The sequence below is a fragment of the Populus nigra genome, chromosome 8 (genome assembly GCF_951802175.1).
Source record: "Populus nigra chromosome 8, ddPopNigr1.1, whole genome shotgun sequence".
NCBI lineage: Eukaryota > Viridiplantae > Streptophyta > Magnoliopsida > Malpighiales > Salicaceae > Populus > Populus nigra.
In genome coordinates this window covers 1,486,430-1,504,217 of record NC_084859.1, presented here as the reverse complement: position 1 = coordinate 1,504,217, position 17,788 = coordinate 1,486,430, and the positions used below count along the sequence as shown (strand labels likewise).

The window sequence follows — 17,788 nt, the reverse complement described above, 5'->3', positions numbered from 1 at the left end:
CACACTTTTATAACACGACGTTGCAGCCAGATCCACATCAAAGACTAATGGGTCTGGTATTGCAGTCAGATCCACTTAAACTTGGGTTATGCAAGTTTAATGTTATTATTAATATTATAAATATTACTCTTCGGTCAGACATTGTAGCCACACCCAAGATTTTTGGGTATAGTTTTGCAAAAAAACCTAATATTTTTAAATCTTAACTTTTTTTTAATATTTTTTATGCAAAAACTATTGACCCGCGACATCGTGCGGGTCATGTAACTAGTTATAAACTGTAAAATAAACTTTATGTATTTATAATTTTTTTAAATAAAAAATTAAAATAATTATTTTTATGAATTAAAATAAAAAGCCTACAACGTAGCTTAGACAATTTATCAAGTTATTGACTATAATTCTACGGAATGGATGGGCGTATAAGAAAAGAAAATATATACACTTATTATATATATTCATTCATATTGCTGTGGACATAAATAATTAAATAAATCGTTTACTTACCAATAAAAAAGCGTTAACAAGTCAGTCGCAAATATAACTCCTTGCCTCACATTTCTGTCTCCACTCCCCCCCGCTTTCTCTCTACCCGAAAGGAAAAAAAAAGAAAAATAAAAATTCAGAGCTAAGCGAGAGAATTCATCCGTTTTTGAAAAAAGATTTACGAGAAAAAATCGATCTGATTCGACTTGACTGATCGAATCTGGACCATCAGATCCCACCGTCACCCTCGATCGCCATGTCCTCAGCAACCACTGCTCGATCCCTTCCTCTCCTCGCCTTCATTTCCCTCCTTATCCTCTCTCCCGCTCTCGCCTTCGACGCAGATCACAGGGTAAACGGAAGATTTGATAACTCAAACCCTATTTGCTCTGTTTTGTTTCGTTTTGACTCAGGTGTACTGAGTCAGTCGTAACTCGCAGATCTCGTTATTCAGGTTTTATGTGTCTCGTTCCCGAATTTGACTCAGATCTGTTAGTTTTTGCGTCGTTTTCGTGTGAAAGGTGCTTAGATTATCGAATTATTGAAAAATTGGATCTGATTATGACCTGGTCTTTTTTGGATTATATTTTAGGGAATTATTTGGCTGGTTTTTCATTAGGAAACAGTCTTTGTAACTTATTTAGATTTGATACCTAAAAACATTAACGTAACAATGGGTTTAAATGTTAGGTTGATTGGTGTTCATGGATCGAGTTTTGATTTCGCAAATGGCAGTTTATGCATTACATTGTGAAAGGTGCTCCGTGTGTATTGTGTTTGTTGGTGAGATTTGATGTGGAAATTCACTCTGGGTTCAATATGTTATGTTTTATGGATAGGATGAACTTAGTTAGGAGCCATCGAGTTTGGATTTGTTGAGGAAAGATTTTGGGAACAAATGTTAGCTGTAGTGGACCTGTGACTTGGAATGCTGAAGTGGTTTGCATCTTTTGCTTGCTTTAAAACTTTTGTTTTCATATGTGTTTGGGGGGAATGAGAATAATTGACTATGCATGATTTTGGATGATGAGAGAATACTGGAAAGAGTGACTGGCCATATAGAGAGGGACACACATTCCATTTTCGGTAGTAAACTGACGTTTCTTCTATTAATCTTTTAATAATAAGATGTGATTTCTGACTTGGTGTGAGCTAACTTGGCTCAATCTTTTCTCATATGATCCGGGGTCAAAATGATTTTCCTGATGGTTTTATTTAAATGAAATGAATTCTTTAGTCAACCACTTACTATGCTTTTAATTTACCCCCAATTGCAATTTTGTTTTTTAAATTATGTCTGCAGTATGGACAAGAGGAACCCGTTAAACTTTGGGTAAATAAAGTGGGTCCTTATAACAATCCACAAGAGACATACAATTATTACAGCCTTCCATTTTGCCATCCATCTGGTGATGTTCCTACACACAAATGGGGTGGCCTCGGTGAGGTCCTTGGTGGCAATGAGCTTATTGATAGCCAGATTGACATAAAGTTTGGGAGTATGTAAATTCTTTTCTTGCACATTAACTTGTCTGGTGGAATGTGTCCAGAAATTTTTTGTTGCATTTATTTTGACACCTATTCCCCCCCCCCCCCCCATATTTTTGTTTTTAACAGAGAATGTGGACAAAGGTGTCATTTGTCAGCTTGAGCTTGATGAAGCAAAGGTCAAACAATTCAAGGATGCAATTGAGAACAATTATTGGCTTGAATTCTTTGTGGGTATGTTTTGAGCTGTATTCTCAGATGTGTTCCTGATGTGGGTGAAAGCATTGGGTGTGTATTTTTATTCTATATCAGTGTGTTCAGGCTTCTGTTAATTTAATGCTCACAATTCCTCTACTCTGCCTGTGCATCCTTCCCTCCGCTTCCCTCTACTATTCAAGGATGCAATTGAGAAAAATTATTGTTTTTTTTTTTGAGGTTTATGTGATCTTTTGAACTATATCATTGGACTAAATTTCCTTTGCATGTCGGAATGCTCACCGTTTACTTTTCTGGCCTCTTTTCTCATGGTTCATGATCTTTGGGATTCTGATTGCAAGTTCAGATGATCTGCCATTATGGGGTATGTACTCGCAGGACTTGTATTGTTGTACTTTTCTCTCAACGTGACTGGATAGTTTATTCTTGTATTTATCCTTTATTACATTTTAGGGTTTGTTGGTGAATTGCGTCCTGATAAGAATGGTGAAAATGGCAAGCATTTCCTTTTCACGCACAAGAGCATTACTATCCAATATAATAAAGATCAGGTTTATGGATCCTGAACTTCCATATGACTTTCTATTAATGTCTTTATTTTTTTTTATCAATGTTAAAGCATCTTTGCTTGCAGATTATTCACGTCAATCTCACACAAGAAAATGCAAAGCCCCTTGAATCTGGGAGAATTTTGGACTTGACATACTCTGTCAAATGGAGTTTGACTAATGTTAGTTTTGCACGTCGCTTTGATGTTTATTTGGACTACCCCTTCTTTGAGCATCAGGTAAAAAGTGATGTTGGTTCAGTTTTGTGCTTCCAATTGTTTGCTGTTCTTGATTTAAAAAGTATCATTAGTTCTACAAAAGCATTTTGATTATTTGTTGGATCATTGGCTGTTTAATTGTAATTTGTTTAACTCTTACTTATTTTGCTGTAAATGCAATTGAAAGTGCAGATCCATTGGTTTTCCATCTTCAATTCATTCATGATGGTTATCTTTCTCACCGGTTTAGTGTCAATGATTTTGATGCGGACTCTTAGAAATGACTATGCAAAATATGCTCGGGAAGATGATGACCTTGTGGAATCTCTGGTAATGCTTCCCTATATTCTAATTTAATGGGTGTTATTATTGTTATTGTTTATTTGATGGGTTTACTGAGAATATTTTTTTTTCATTATTATTGTTATTGTTTATTTTGATAGGTTTCCTGAGAATAATTTTTTATCTTTGGCTTTTTTTTTAAAGACTGAATTCTAGTAGATTCGTATTGTCAGATTGCAGTTTTTTTTTTCATCAATATATTTTTTCCTCATGTAAGTAACTGCAATAGAACTGTAACTTGTGAAGTTGTGCAAATTATCCTGACATTTTTCTCAGGAAAGAGATGTTAGTGAGGAGACTGGTTGGAAACTTGTTCATGGAGATGTTTTCCGGCCACCTCGCAGTATGGTTCTTCTCTCAGCTGTTGTTGGAACAGGTGCTCAGCTAGCGTTGCTTGTGCTTCTTGTCATCTTGATGGCAATTGTTGGAACGTTGTATGTCGGGTATGTTGAGATTGTACTCTGAAACACATGGATTAACCTTTGTCAACTTAGATAGTCTCTATTATCGTATACAGATTATCATATTTATATGTTTTATACTTTATCATTGATAGTTAATTAGCAAGCAGGTAAATTTGATATTTGACCTTACAATCTATTGTGGTTATCATCTCTTTGGATTATGTTGCTGGGATGCATAGTGGTTGCAATTTCCTGGAAGTTCCCTTGAATTTCTCCTCTTGTTATACTCTGCAGTCTTTTTTAACATGGTATCCAATTAAGATTTGTATACAAGTTGTCTTGCAAGCTACATGTTAAAACAACTGCCAAAGATTTGTTGACTTCAATTTTATTCCCCGTGTGGAATCAATATGCCCTCCTTTCATCTTCTTAGGATGTCTACAATCTGCCATTATGTACTTGTTAGATCTTTTTTCTGTTTGATTCAAACAATTTTAATTCAAACAACCTTAACATTTCCCTTCCTCTTTTTTTCTCATTGAACAAACCACCAAACCAAAACAAACAGAACTCTCCAAGGGGCATGCATCTCTTTGCAGGTAATCTTTACCCAACAGATCCATGTAGCGAACCTGTACTCCTTTCCTCTATTTATTCAACCACCCCCTACTTGTTATCACAAGACTATGATATTCTCCTGGACTAAACTTTATCAGCAGGGAGATCTGAGGGAAGGGTTAGCTGTGGAGATTGAGAATCCCTTTGACCGTGTTCTTGTCAATGACGGATTGCAAAATAGTGGTGCATGAATTTCTAAACGATGTATTCATGGCCATAAATGATATTCTTCTGTCATTGATGTTTGAGATGTTGACATCACCTTCATATGCCATGGTGTCAGTGGGTTAGGAACCATGGATTCAGTGCAATTGGTGGTGCAAGTTTGGTGTTCTTTAATTGGCATAAAGAAATTAATGAGTGGATTAGCATTTGAGAATTCTCTTGGCAAGGATTTTGGATGAGTCAACTTTGGATTCTTGGAATACTTTGGCTGTGTGCTGGGATTGAGTTCAATATACATTTACAAATACAGACACAGAATTGGATTCATTTGGTTAATGCAATTTCAGGCTCTGCTGTTTCATTGACTGGAATTAATGCCTCATTAGCTAACAACAAATTTAGTTTTATCGTGCTTCCTCATTTTTTGTCATGGTGTACCTGTTACTGAAATTGAGAGGCATGTTCTTGTGTTTTGAGCTTTTCAAATATAACTTCAATCTTCTTTGATAATGAATCATGCATATTGGTTTTGAATGGTTGTGTTCATCTTTAAATGATTCTATCATGGATTTATGGTGACGTTGAATTTGTTTGGATTTGGATGTGGTTGGCTGCTGAAAATGCTGTCCAAGTGGATAAAAGGGAAAGGATATGCTGGACATTTGTGAAAGAACTTTTAATGTGAAGAGTGATTTGATCTGTCCATTAACTTGATGATATTGTAAATTATCCTATTTACTTTGGTCTTTGGTTGGAGACTGAATGTCTTGAAACTATTATGTAAACTGTAACCAGTGAATTATTTTTTGGGGGGTTCTTTTTGCTGTAATTTTTCCTTCCCTTTCAATCATTGGTTTTGTGTGGTAAAGTTTGATGGTATTTATGTGTTGCAGGAGAGGAGCTATTGTCACGACATTCATAACATGTTATGCTCTCACATCATTCATTGCTGGTTATGTGAGTGGAGGGATGTACTCTCGCCATGGAGGTACGTATCTTCATCCATCAGTCAGCCGATTTTTCTGTTTTCTGTCTTCATCATTTGCTTATGTTTCTATTGTGGTTGCCAGGCAAAAATTGGATCAAGTCGATGATTCTCACTGCTTGTCTCTTTCCATTTATGTGCTTTGGGATTGGGTTCATCCTGAACACAATTGCCATTTTCTATGGGTCTTTAGCAGCCATTCCCTTTGGCACCATTGTGGTAGTTTTTGTAATATGGGCTTTTATTTCCTTCCCTCTGGCTCTTCTTGGCACTGTTGTTGGAAGAAATTGGAGTGGTGCTCCAAACAATCCATGTCGTGTGAAAACCATTCCCCGTCCAATTCCTGAGAAGAAATGGTACCTCACACCATCTGTGGTTTCGATGATGGGAGGACTTTTGCCCTTTGGCAGCATATTCATTGAGATGTACTTTGTCTTCACATCCTTCTGGAATTACAAGGTGAAATTTTTTGTTTTATTGTTGATTGGCACAAGTAAAAATATCTCAATCTCATGTATAATGATTGTTTCTCGATACCCTTAATTTTAACTGTGTTTTTGTGGTGCGAATTTTGTATCAGCTTGAGGGCATAAAACTGTCATCTAAAAGTGTATGACAGTAGTTTGATACTCACATGATTTCAAGCAAGTTTGATTCTAGAAAAACCTTGTTGCCTAATGACTTATCTTGAGTTCTGTTTCTTAAGGGCACGGACATGCTTGTCTGTGTTTGACCAAATCTTTTTAAACGAATGAAGAACTGCAACGGAATTCTTTTCCTACCCAGAAAAAGCATGCTGCAAATATGTTATATACTGAAAAGTTTTCCCGGGTACCCCCTATTCTAGTTTTTTATTGCCTTTTAACTGATTGGAAGGCATGTTTAGATTGGTTTTATGTATATTAAAATATTTCTGATCACTTAATTTTTTTTTGTTTTCATGGATGAGAACGCAAAAAACAAATGATGATACAAATTAAGCTATGTTTTTCCTTCACAGCTCACTAACCTTGCTTCTGATCACTTAATTTTTGATCTCTTATTTTTTTTTTGTTTTCATGGATGAGAACCCAAAAAACAAATGATGATACAAATTAAGCTATGTTTTTCCTTGACAGCTCACTAACCTTGCTTCTGATCACTTAATTTTTTATCATTTGTTTTATGTATATTAAAATATTTCTGATCACTTAATTTTTTTCTTTTGTTTTCATGGATGAGAACCCAAAAAACAAATGATGATACAAATTAAGCTATGTTTTTCCTTGACAGCTCACTAACCTTGCTTCTGCTGCTGGTTGACAGGTCTACTATGTGTACGGGTTTATGCTGCTTGTTTTCCTGATTCTCATTATTGTAACAGTTTGTGTGACAATTGTGGGAACATATTTCTTGCTTAATGCTGAGAACTATCACTGGCAGTGGACTTCATTCTTCTCTGCTGCCTCAACAGCTGTTTATGTGTACTTGTACTCAATATATTACTTCTATGTGAAGACTAAGATGTCGGGCTTCTTCCAGACAAGCTTCTATTTTGGATACACTTTGATGTTCTGTCTTGGATTGGGAATTCTCTGTGGTGAGTTTCGTATTTTTGTTGTTTATACTGCACAATGCCCTAGTTGCTATCGCCTTTGTGTTGACTGAATTAATGTCCATTCTCATTAAATCCTCCTTGTTGCTCATGGGAAACAGATTATACTTGTTGTTAGTTTTGACCTCTAGTAAATTCGTGATGAGGCCCCTGATACAATCATTTGCTGGTTGATAGCAAATACCAGCAATTTTTGTAGTAATTGATGCAATTTGCAACTGAATTGGCCATGAATCAGGGATCAAGATCAAGGATGTCCTTATCGTTGTACCCTTTTTATGGTTCTTTCTCATAATGATTGATATGATTATTATTTTTTTCATGTGCAGGAGCTGTTGGTTATTTAGGCTCAAATTTGTTTGTGAGGAGGATCTATAAGAACATAAAATGCGACTAGAACTTCAGCGAGGAAATGTAGACCTCAAAGTGCTTCCTCAGAGCTTGTTCTTATTGTTGAGACAATGATTTTCGAGATGAAGCCTCTGGTCATGTATGGGGAACTCAACAATTCACAGATATAACAGGGTTTTGGGATGGGGGGTATATTCTTCGTTCTCTGGAAAAAAGGAAGCCTTGAGATGTTTTTTGGTTATCTTCCCCGGCTGTAAGTGAAGGTCTTAATTTAGAATTAAGAGATTGTTTTTGTAATCTGTGAAGCTAGAAAAATATATCAAACACCTTTCATTTTGTTATACGCTTTCTCATGGAAGTAGGTACGCTACACGAAGGACTGATACCTATTTTCCTTTTTTTTTTTTTTGTTGAATTTGTTCTTATTATTTACTGATCTTGGGAAGAATCGTCATGTTCAGGTTCTGGAAATTCTTTCTGCGCTGCTTAAAAACTATCTATACTATTTTTGTAGTTCTCTGGGAACTTTTATTGAACAGTACTTCACATCTCGGCAGGGCCAGTTTTCTGGTTTCCCCTAAACATGAATTGAGCCCTTTGAATGCACATTCATAATTTTCAAAACCAGGATGGCCTTAGGGTTTGTATTTGTCGAACTTTGTAGCCTGGGGATTTTGAATTATGTTCTGCCTGTTTTTACCAAGTGTGTGTTTTTGTAGTTATAGTTTGCAAAATAGTAGGTTTTTTTTTTAAAAAAAACTATAATTGATCTTAACCCCTGTTGAAAAGAGAGTTTTTAGGGGATTTTTTAAAGCTATTATTGTACATGTACTGAAAGAAAATCTTTTTTCACTGTAGAAATGATGTAATTTTTAATCTTTTTAGTTTTTACGATAGTGATGGCAAATATGTAGTTTTAATAATTTCTTAGAAAAATAAAATTTCTTAGTTTTTCTTCTTGATATTGCATGTGTATCACTCTCTTGTATTTATCATTATGTTTTTCTTATCTTAATTTAAAAAAAAAATTAGTTTTTTTATTACACTTTTTCTTGAAAAAAAATATTATTATTTATTTTTTATAGTTAGTATATTTATTACTCCACACTTAATTTATTTATATATATTTTTTTATTCTTATCTTCATTTTTTTATAATTTGTTTTTGTATTTTTTTTTGAAAAATTATAAAACAAAACTAAAAGAAAATGGTGCTTTTTTTAATTTTAATTTTATCACATTTTTCTATCGCATTGAAAAAACTTGTATATATATTTTTTATATATAAAAATAATTATTTGACTCGCGGTGCAGTTGAAATAAACTAGGTAGTTAGCAAAGGGGACTGGACATGTGATCGAGAGATAAAATGAAGGTTGAATTACAAAAACAAACTGGAGGTACACGTATGCAATTTATTTGTCAACGTGTTATGCGGTTAATGTCCTGGAGTCCATCGAGTCGGTTCGCAAAAGTCACAAAAGGTCGTAGTTACATCCTTTAACACCATGAAAGATAACGCAAGCCACAGAAGGTTGCCATGTGGCAGATAAGGTTCTATTCCATGCTACTTCACCTTTCTCATTCCTAGCCACACCATTTCCACGAGCCTCCGACTGCCTTTAGACTCCCACATTCACATAGAGAGAGAGAGAGAGAGAGAGAGAGTCCTTTTATCCGAAAGCCTTGTCTGTAAGACTGGATTGAAGAAGAATGGCAACCGCAGCAGCCCTCAGTACCAGCGCCATGGTGAGCACCTCGTTTGCTAGACAAAAGCCAGTAACAAGCCTGCGGGCTCTTCCCGGCGTGGGGGAGGCGCTTTTTGGCATAAAGGCCAGTCGGGGAGGACGTGCTCGAGCAATGGCAGCGCACAAGGTGAAGCTCATCACTCCTGACGGTGAGAAGGAGTTTGATTGCCCCACAAACGTCTACATCCTCGACCATGCTGAGGAGGCGCATGGAATGGACCTCCCATACTCATGCAGGGCTGGAGCTTGCTCTTCATGTGCTGGCAAGGTTGTGCAAGGGACTGTGGATCAGTCTGATGGTAGCTTCCTTGATGAAGACCAGATAGCGGAAGGTTGGGTTCTCACTTGTGTTGCTTATCCTACGTCTGATGTTGTCATTGAGACACACAAAGAGGAAGAGTTTAGTGCTTAACTACTTAGATCTCATTTTGTTTGCGTCGGGATCAGGCCGTGTGTTCGAGAGGGAGATATCTATGATCATTGCTAATCTTTCTTGTTGTTGAGTTTCTTCAAGTTTTTCTTCTTTCATTTTGTAGTCTCGAATGGAACTGTTGTGACTTGATAAATCTTATATGCATTCGAAGTTCGAACTATGCTTGAAATTGATTTTTACAGTATATTTCGGAATTTATGTTTTACTTTTGGATGTTCTTGTTGATGTCAAAACCACTGTTTGTTAAACTCGTTTCAGGTCTACGTGAGACCAGCCGACCAAACCCTATTCTAGGTTGAGTTTCAAATTAATCCATACAGGAGTAGTTGATTCGACGTCATTTAATTAATTTGATTGATAAACTTTTGATATAATTTACCTAATCAAAATTTGATTTTCTATTTTTGTTCAAATTAACATCTTTTTAATCTTTAATTTTTTTTAAAAAAATCTTAAAACAAAGTTGTTTTTCAATTAATCCAAGTTGACTAAAATTAACCTACCAAATGGATTTAACCTTGGATTTGATGATAGATTGATTGATTAAAACTATAAAAGAAAAAAATTTATATTTTTTCCTATCCACCAAATAATATTGTTGTGAAATCACTTATATTATACTAGTTTACATGTTCTCGTGATGTTATGTTGTAGGTCGGATTAATTTTTTTAAAATTAAGAAGAACTATTTGATATTGTTATTAAAACCTGATCGAGTTGGTCAATTTTGAAATCTCCTGAACTAATTTTTTTCCTAGTTTAATTTTAAAATTTTTGTCTAGTGAGAGTTCCTCCAGCTTTACCCAGTCGACTTGATTGATCCAAAAGCAAACGTACTAACTTGTTAAAAATATCCGAGTTTGGGGAAAAAAAAGATGAAATTGACAAAAAAAACCTCTCGACCCGACTCCTTACCTAGCCCATATTTTAAATTAAATAATATAGAGGTTCTCATAATGTGATCTGATCAATTTAACTTATTTAAAAACAACTTGGATGACTGTTAAAAAATATCTAAAGAAGAAATTGAGGGAAAAAAAGAAGAAAAAATAGAAAGAAAAAAGGAGAGAAATGAAAGAAAATTAAACCGGGTGGGAGTTGTTTTACCATAACTTAGTTGACTTGGTCAGTTTAAAGGTAACCCGATCGACATGTAAGAAAATGTTAGAAAATAAAATTAAAAAAAAATAAAATTAATAGAAAAAACTTATTTGACCGCACTGCTTATCAAGACCAGGTTTAAAATTAAATTGTTTGAGAATTATTCCAATATAATTTAGTTAATTTGGTCAGTTTAAGAGTAACATGAACAAGTGTTGGCAAAACAATTGTTAACAAAAGATTAAGGATGAAATAAAAAAAACTAAAAAGAGAAAAATGAGTTGAAATGGAAAAAACAATTACTATTCATATAAATAATAGAGCTTCACAAAGAATCCCAGTTCAGTTTATTTAACGTAGAAGGTAATTATCAAACAATTATTTTACTTAATAAAAAAACAAGGGAGGAGTTTAGACATGCAGTTGCTTTTAAGCTTAACTTGGGATAAATTTATGATTTTTACTTTCATGACTTCAAATAAATATAATTTCCATTAAATTTAATCTATTTTTAATATGTTGAATTACGTGAATGGAATACCACAGCATGATTGTGGAAACTACAAGCTTTTTAAACTAAACTCCAGTGCCCTGCTCAAGCAACCTTAAAGAATATATAGCATGATAACCTTGATAAATTAATACTCAATAAATTAGTAATATCGATTAAATAATATTTTTATTCAGTCTTTTCTTAGATTTAAAGTTTAAATAATATCTCACTTAATTAATAAATTTTTGTTATTTTGAAAATATTAATTTATAAAAAATTAACTGTAATAGATTCAGTAAAGGAAAGAAAACTAGTTGGGCTAGTCCTCCATGCATCTTTCAAACGTTGTCTCTTTTCTGGAAAGAGACAGACAAACACATCATAAGTCTAAATCAGAGCGCAAGAATGGATCTCACAACTGTCATTATGTTGAATTAGTTTATGTAACATGAACTACTGAGCTAAATGGTAGATCTTGCCAATTCATGCAAGGAAAATTATTGCCAAACACTAGGAAAAACATCACAATTTTACATAGTCGAAACATATAGAAAGCAAGAAAAATTACCATCCAAATGAGAACTCCACTCCTACTCCATGGATGAGATGCGCGGTGGAAAACTATGGTGGATTGCTACCTCATCATTATAGATATAAAATCCATCTATGATAAGGTGTGAGTCAAAGGATAAGAGAGTCGACTCGGATTGATGTGATTTTTTTTTCAAAAAGAATCAATTAATTTTTAACTAGATTTTATCTCAGGTTATCTAAATTATAGGTCAACATGGTTTTTTTGATTAAACCATCCAGATTAATTATTTTTTTATTTTTTCAAACTCGAACTAATTCAGATCTCGAATCAATCTACATATCAATTTAAGTTTTATAACTAGGTTCATCATCATCAAAATAAAAATTCTCTAACTTTTCTAGCTTTAAATTCTTTAGATATAGGATCCAAATAAATCCCATGACCAGCTTTTAATTAGTTAGCCAAACATATTTAGGTTGGCCTTTTTTGTATGAATCATACAGATTAATTGTTAGTTTAATATGTCATATAGTCAATTGGTTTGTTATACGTAATATTATTATATTTATATAAATACATATTTATTATTCATAAATACTTAATTTATCTTTAATATTCAGATTAATAAATCTAATATTTGATTTATGAATCTAGAGTAAAGATAAAGTTCACGGGGCAAAAATGCTTTGCAAATAAAGTTATAAAATTGTTATAATTATAAGATTCTTATTGTATCGAAACATTGTTCCTAAAATGTTATTGGTTGATGCACTCTTAAATATTAGATATTTATCAGAGCCGTAAAGACTAGTACATATCATGTTCTTTCCTTATGAAATGAAGCAGTTGTTTTCATGAGCTGGAGTATAAGAAATACCTAGAACTAATATATAAATACTTATCATGAGACATGTACACTAAAATGACCAATATGAGAATTTCATATGAAGAGATCACATATATCAATGGAAAGGCTCACATGACGGTTATGTAAGTAATCCTTAGATTTAAGATCATTAAGTTATCTTATATAGATAATGTTATACTTTGATTCTGTTATATGTTATTTTAACTGAGGTAACGAATGGACATATATTGAGTATAACATGAACCAAGTGAAAGTACTTGAGTGATCATGAGAGGATTCATCACTGTAGGTGAATTAGAAAAAATATTCCATTTATTTTCAAATAATATTAACCGATAAATTTTTGGTCAACATAGAATGAGATTTGAAAAGAATTTCAAATCTTATTCAAAAGATAAATGACTATTATGTAGAGAACAAACATTATTTAACATGACAAACATACTTTATGCTTTAATGTTAAATCGAAACATTATTGATAAAATGATATTAATTACAATGAGAAACTGGTCACTAAAATGTTAAGTTAAATCACTAATCACTTTTCTAATATTTGGAGAATCATGACACATCGCTAGACAATGCACTTTATCTTCAAATATAAATTAATCAATTGTTAAATTGATAATAAATTAAATTGTTTAATTTATTTAATTAGAATTAGAATTTATATTTGAACCAATATATTGATGCATCTGATATTCAAATATAAATCAATTACTTGTTGAATTGATAACAAATTAAATTATTTAATTTATTTAATTTATTTAATTATAATTATAATTTATATTTGGACAAATATATTATGAACCTAATAAGATACACATATTAAGAACTATTAATCAGAAATTAAACTGAGATAATTTAATTAAGTATGACTTGATTAAAATATATTTTTAAAATTAAGGATTAGAATATAATTAATATAAAAATTATATTTTTAGACCTAGAAAAATCAAGTAAGGACTTGATTGGGTTAATTTCTAAAATTATCCTCAATTAATACATGGATATTATTCAATGGGCAAATTGATATTTTATTAATTTATAGAGTTTTTCATATTTTTCTATAAATAGTAAGTCATGCCTTTTATTTTTTTTAGTGGTTGTATGTTAGACTTACGTAGGTCACAGAATAGAAAGCTAACGCTTTGGATATGACAATTTCTCTTTTCTAAATAAAGATTTATGAGTTTTCTCATTGTGGTTTATATGAATTATCATTGGAGGTTGTATAATTGGATGATTTGTGGTTTGCAACCACCCAACCTTTAAATGTTTATTTAAAGTTGAAAAAAATCAAATTTTCAGGTAATAAATCCGGATTTGTCTAACAGGATCCTAGTGACTCCTGAATAATTTTATTTTATTGTTCATGTTGCATGTATAATATTCAGGAATCCAACATTAATAACATAATTCTATATTCTTAGAGTTTTTTTAAATGAAAAATATATTTTAACAAGTTTTAACTTAAATATTTCTTTTATGAGAAACAGGAGAGTAATTTTTTTTTTTAAAGTTGAGTGAAGATATTTATATTATTTTTAATGATTCTCAAATTTAATTTTTATTTATTATTTATCTATTTTTTTTTTAAAAGTGGGACTAGTATGTAACTCAAACGAAATCTTAAAGGAGGGATCACATTATAAAAACATCTTAAGTTAAGGGACCGCATAAAATCCAAGAAATAATAGAGGTACTACATTAAGAAAATTCTCGAAGTAGAGGGACTAAATATGCAATTAATCCTGAAAAACAGCTACTCAGGTACTAGAGCGGGAGGGTGAGTGTCTTACCAAAAAGAAAAGAAATTCCTAAACCCGCTCTAAAACCCTAGCACTCACGATTACGCCATGGCGCTCCGCCTCCTCCGCCTCCGTCGAACCCTAACTCCACTCTCTTCCACACTGCAACGTCCTTTCTCCATTCCTGTACCAATCGCACCACCAGCCGCACAGTCCCCTACAATCATTTCCCGATCGCGGGTTTTCACGGGAACCAGGGTGTCGATGATGTCAACGACGACGGCGAGACCAGAGAAAAAGTACAAGCTTTACGAGGACGGAGACGAAATCACTGAGGACACAATTCTGTTCCCAGGCTGCGATTACAATCACTGGCTCATCACCGTTGATTTCCCCAAAGATCCCAAACCCTCCCCTGAAGAAATGGTCGCTACTTATGAACGAATCTGTGCCCAAGGACTCAACATCAGGTTATTATTTATTTATTAATTTATTTATTTTTAGCTTGAAATCTATATATAATTAATGCTGTTGTGATGTTTTTTGAAGTATTGAGGAGGCGAAGAAGAAGATTTATGCTTGTAGCACAACTACTTATCAAGGGTTTCAGGCTTTGATGTCTGAACAGGAGTCAGAAAAGTTTAAAGGTCGGGTCTTGTCGGTCGGTTTGTCTCTGTTTTTAGCATTCTTAGTTTGTGCCTTGTTATTGTCTGGAATGCTTGCTGACTTGTTATGTATGATGGTTTAAACAGATGTTCCTGGGGTTGTTTTTGTACTACCGGATTCGTATATTGATCCAGTGAACAAGGAATACGGAGGTCAGGTTTTTCTCCTTGTGATTAAAATTTGTTTGTTCTGTTCAGTAGTTAAATTTGTATTTGGGTTATTGCGTGATATATGTAGGGTTTTTGTTTTACTTGTTTAAGCTAGTATTAGTCCTTTAACTTTGGTAGTTTTGGTTATTGCACAAGTTAGTTAAAATGCAGAATGATATGGTTTGTTAGGATGGTGATTTAAACTGATGTAATCTGCTTTGCAGGAGACAAGTATGAAAATGGAGTGATTACTCCGAGACCACCCCCAGTTCACAGAGGGGGAGAAAGACGGTATGAGAGGAATAGAAGTCCACCTAGATTTAACCAGCAAGGAGGTCCAATGCCAAATCATCAAGGGCCGCCACCCCAGCACGGTCAACAAGGGCACATGCAAGGAGGTGGTAGTAACTATGGTCCTCAACAAAATTACCCACCACAGCAAAATCGTGGTCCTCCAGGGCCAGGCGGTAGTATGCCGATGATCAATAGGGATCATGCCCCTGGAGTGAGGAACACAAATCAAGGACAGCAAGGAAATCTTTATCCCCCAGCACAGCAAGCTTACAACCCAGGACAGCATGGAAACCATTATCCCCCAGGACAGCAAGGTTACAACCAAGGGCAGCAGGGGAATCTTTATCCCCCAGGACAGCAAGGTTACAACCAAGGACAGCATGGAAATCATTATGCCCCAGATCAAAGGAGCTTCCTGCAAGGAGATCCCAGGGATCATGGATCTCCTGGGCAAAGAGATTATAGGGGAGGTGACAGGAATTATTCCCCCACCCATGCTGGAAACTATGGGCAAGGTGGAAATACTGGCACTGGACAACGTCACCTAGGTGATGGTCAGAGGTCCGCACAAATGGAGCAGATGAACACTCAGGGGGAGCAAGGGAACTACGCGCCAACAGGGCAACCAGGGTGGTCAGACCAAGTAAGGCAACCTCCCATTAGAAACTATGGGCAAGGTGGAAATACTGGCTATGGACAACAACATAACCCAGGTGATGGTCCAAGGTCCGCACAAATGGAGCAGAGGAGCACGCAAGGAGAGCAAGGGAACTATGCACCACCAGGGAAACCAGGGTGGTCAGACCAAGTAAGGCACTCCCCCATTAAGTAATTAACTAGAACCTCTTTTTAGTTTTTAGATTATACCTGGGTGGTTTGATACCGGAGATGGAGGAAGAATGGTTTGCAGAGCCTTACATACATGGATGACGTGTAGGTTTGTTTTCAGGTTGATAGATTAAAACGTCATCTTGTGTAACTAGGTTAGCTGGTGACTGGTTACAAGTTAGATGACAGGAAAGTTTCATCAAGAGTCTTGTGATTGCTATCACGCAATTACCAATTGATCTATCGTGGGAAACTGGATACTGCTGAAATGCGAGGAGAAGTTGAACACTATATCAACTTCAAGAAAGAACTAGCTCTTTTTTGCCATTTACCATATCATCTTGTTTCACTCATCCTTAATGGGTTGTGCAGGGAGGATATTGAGAAGACTGATGGTTCTTTGAGGTGGAAGAGAGAATGGAAATCACCTTCGTCTTTCAATTTTCATTGTCACGAGTCAGCAGGAAATAAACATTCGATGTCTGTTTTGGTAAATAGTCTTGTGTTTGTTGTTGCCTATATGAGACTAGGAAAGTAGGAATGCGTCTGTTTTTTATTGGACTGCTTGAACTGTTCTATGAGGTTGCCAGGTTATGCATGTCTTCATACAATCTGTCTGTCAACTTTTTTCCTCAATTTCAATGGGAATGATCTTATAGGAAAAAAAAAAACAGTCCGGGGTTTGTTTTTAGGGTGCATGCATTGCTCTGTAATGTCACCATACCATACGTTTAGTTACTAGAAAGCAAGTATTTTGTATTCAGCTCACTTTTTGAGCTCCTAGGAAATAAAATGTTGATGCTACTTTAAGTTTCTAGTAGAAAACAAGTTCGGTTGCTTTTACAATTGATTCTGACAGCTGTCTCTTGACAATTTGTTTACAGAAAATTCAGTTGGAGAAGTCAGTTTCCCTATGTGGTAATGAATATCATGAGGTGGGGCGGCAAAGTTATTATAAAACAAATTGAAAAATATATGAATCATAGAAAGAGTTATTAATATTAATTAAAAACTAAAGTGGAAAGTCGATCTTAACATGGATAAATTCTTATTTTCTTATTTAATTGTATGGCAATAAAAATGGATATTCATAAGAAAACACAATGATTTAAATTTTGAAAAAAAGTTAAAAAAACAATTTTTTTTATTAGAAACATGGTTTATTAAATAAAAAAATGAAGGCAATTAAAATACAAATTAGAAAAAAAAAATTCTATTGAATTTAAATAAGGAGTGAAAAATGTGCCTTTCTAATCAAAACTCTCTTTTTACAAATTATTTCTTCTTTTTTAGAAATATTGTTTTTTTAATAAAAAAATTATCATAATTAAAAAAAACTTCAAAAAAACCATAAATTGATAATACATATACATACATACATATATATATATATACATACATACATACATACATACATACACATATATAAATGAATAAAAACATTTAAAAATTTACAATAAAAAAATAAAACAAATATCTTATTGCATTTGATGTTCATGAGGGATTTT

At 34.0% G+C, this 17,788-nt stretch overlaps 3 protein-coding genes across 3 annotated transcripts; all 3 read left to right on the top strand.

Annotated features, from left to right (window-relative positions):
- Positions 1-536: 536 nt before the first annotated feature.
- Positions 537-7,756, top strand: LOC133702292 (transmembrane 9 superfamily member 1-like). Its single transcript, XM_062126604.1, has 12 exons — positions 537-838; positions 1,790-1,985; positions 2,104-2,208; positions 2,537-2,554; positions 2,644-2,741; positions 2,825-2,977; positions 3,149-3,286; positions 3,575-3,741; positions 5,379-5,473; positions 5,556-5,929; positions 6,776-7,049; positions 7,394-7,756. Exons 1-12 carry the CDS (start codon positions 743-745, stop codon positions 7,459-7,461), a joined length of 1,782 nt encoding a protein of 593 aa, XP_061982588.1. The 5' UTR covers positions 537-742; the 3' UTR covers positions 7,462-7,756.
- A 1,244-nt stretch (positions 7,757-9,000) lies between these two features.
- LOC133700802 (ferredoxin-A-like) lies at positions 9,001-9,755 on the top strand. Its single transcript, XM_062124460.1, has one exon. The coding sequence runs from the start codon at positions 9,128-9,130 to the stop codon at positions 9,572-9,574; it is 447 nt and encodes a 148-aa protein (XP_061980444.1). The 5' UTR covers positions 9,001-9,127; the 3' UTR covers positions 9,575-9,755.
- A 4,619-nt stretch (positions 9,756-14,374) lies between these two features.
- Positions 14,375-17,126, top strand: LOC133702085 (multiple organellar RNA editing factor 1, mitochondrial). Its single transcript, XM_062126283.1, has 5 exons — positions 14,375-14,813; positions 14,893-14,990; positions 15,096-15,161; positions 15,383-16,260; positions 16,653-17,126. Exons 1-5 carry the CDS (start codon positions 14,452-14,454, stop codon positions 16,662-16,664), a joined length of 1,416 nt encoding a protein of 471 aa, XP_061982267.1. The 5' UTR covers positions 14,375-14,451; the 3' UTR covers positions 16,665-17,126.
- Positions 17,127-17,788: the final 662 nt, after the last annotated feature.

What these genes read in the sequence shown, in the direction of transcription:
- LOC133702085 (XM_062126283.1), top strand. Translation starts at nt 14,452, where the DNA reads ATGGCGCTCCGCCTCCTCCGCCTCCGTCGAACCCTAACTCCACTCTCT. An exon ending in GCCCAAGGACTCAACATCAG is followed by an intron (nt 14,814 to 14,892) that starts GTTATTATTTAT and finishes TGTTTTTTGAAG; the next exon opens with TATTGAGGAGGCGAAGAAGA. An exon ending in GGAGTCAGAAAAGTTTAAAG is followed by an intron (nt 14,991 to 15,095) that starts GTCGGGTCTTGT and finishes TGGTTTAAACAG; the next exon opens with ATGTTCCTGGGGTTGTTTTT.
- LOC133700802 (XM_062124460.1), top strand. Translation starts at nt 9,128, where the DNA reads ATGGCAACCGCAGCAGCCCTCAGTACCAGCGCCATGGTGAGCACCTCG.
- LOC133702292 (XM_062126604.1), top strand. Translation starts at nt 743, where the DNA reads ATGTCCTCAGCAACCACTGCTCGATCCCTTCCTCTCCTCGCCTTCATT. An exon ending in GATTGACATAAAGTTTGGGA is followed by an intron (nt 1,986 to 2,103) that starts GTATGTAAATTC and finishes TGTTTTTAACAG; the next exon opens with AGAATGTGGACAAAGGTGTC. An exon ending in ACCCCTTCTTTGAGCATCAG is followed by an intron (nt 2,978 to 3,148) that starts GTAAAAAGTGAT and finishes TTGAAAGTGCAG; the next exon opens with ATCCATTGGTTTTCCATCTT.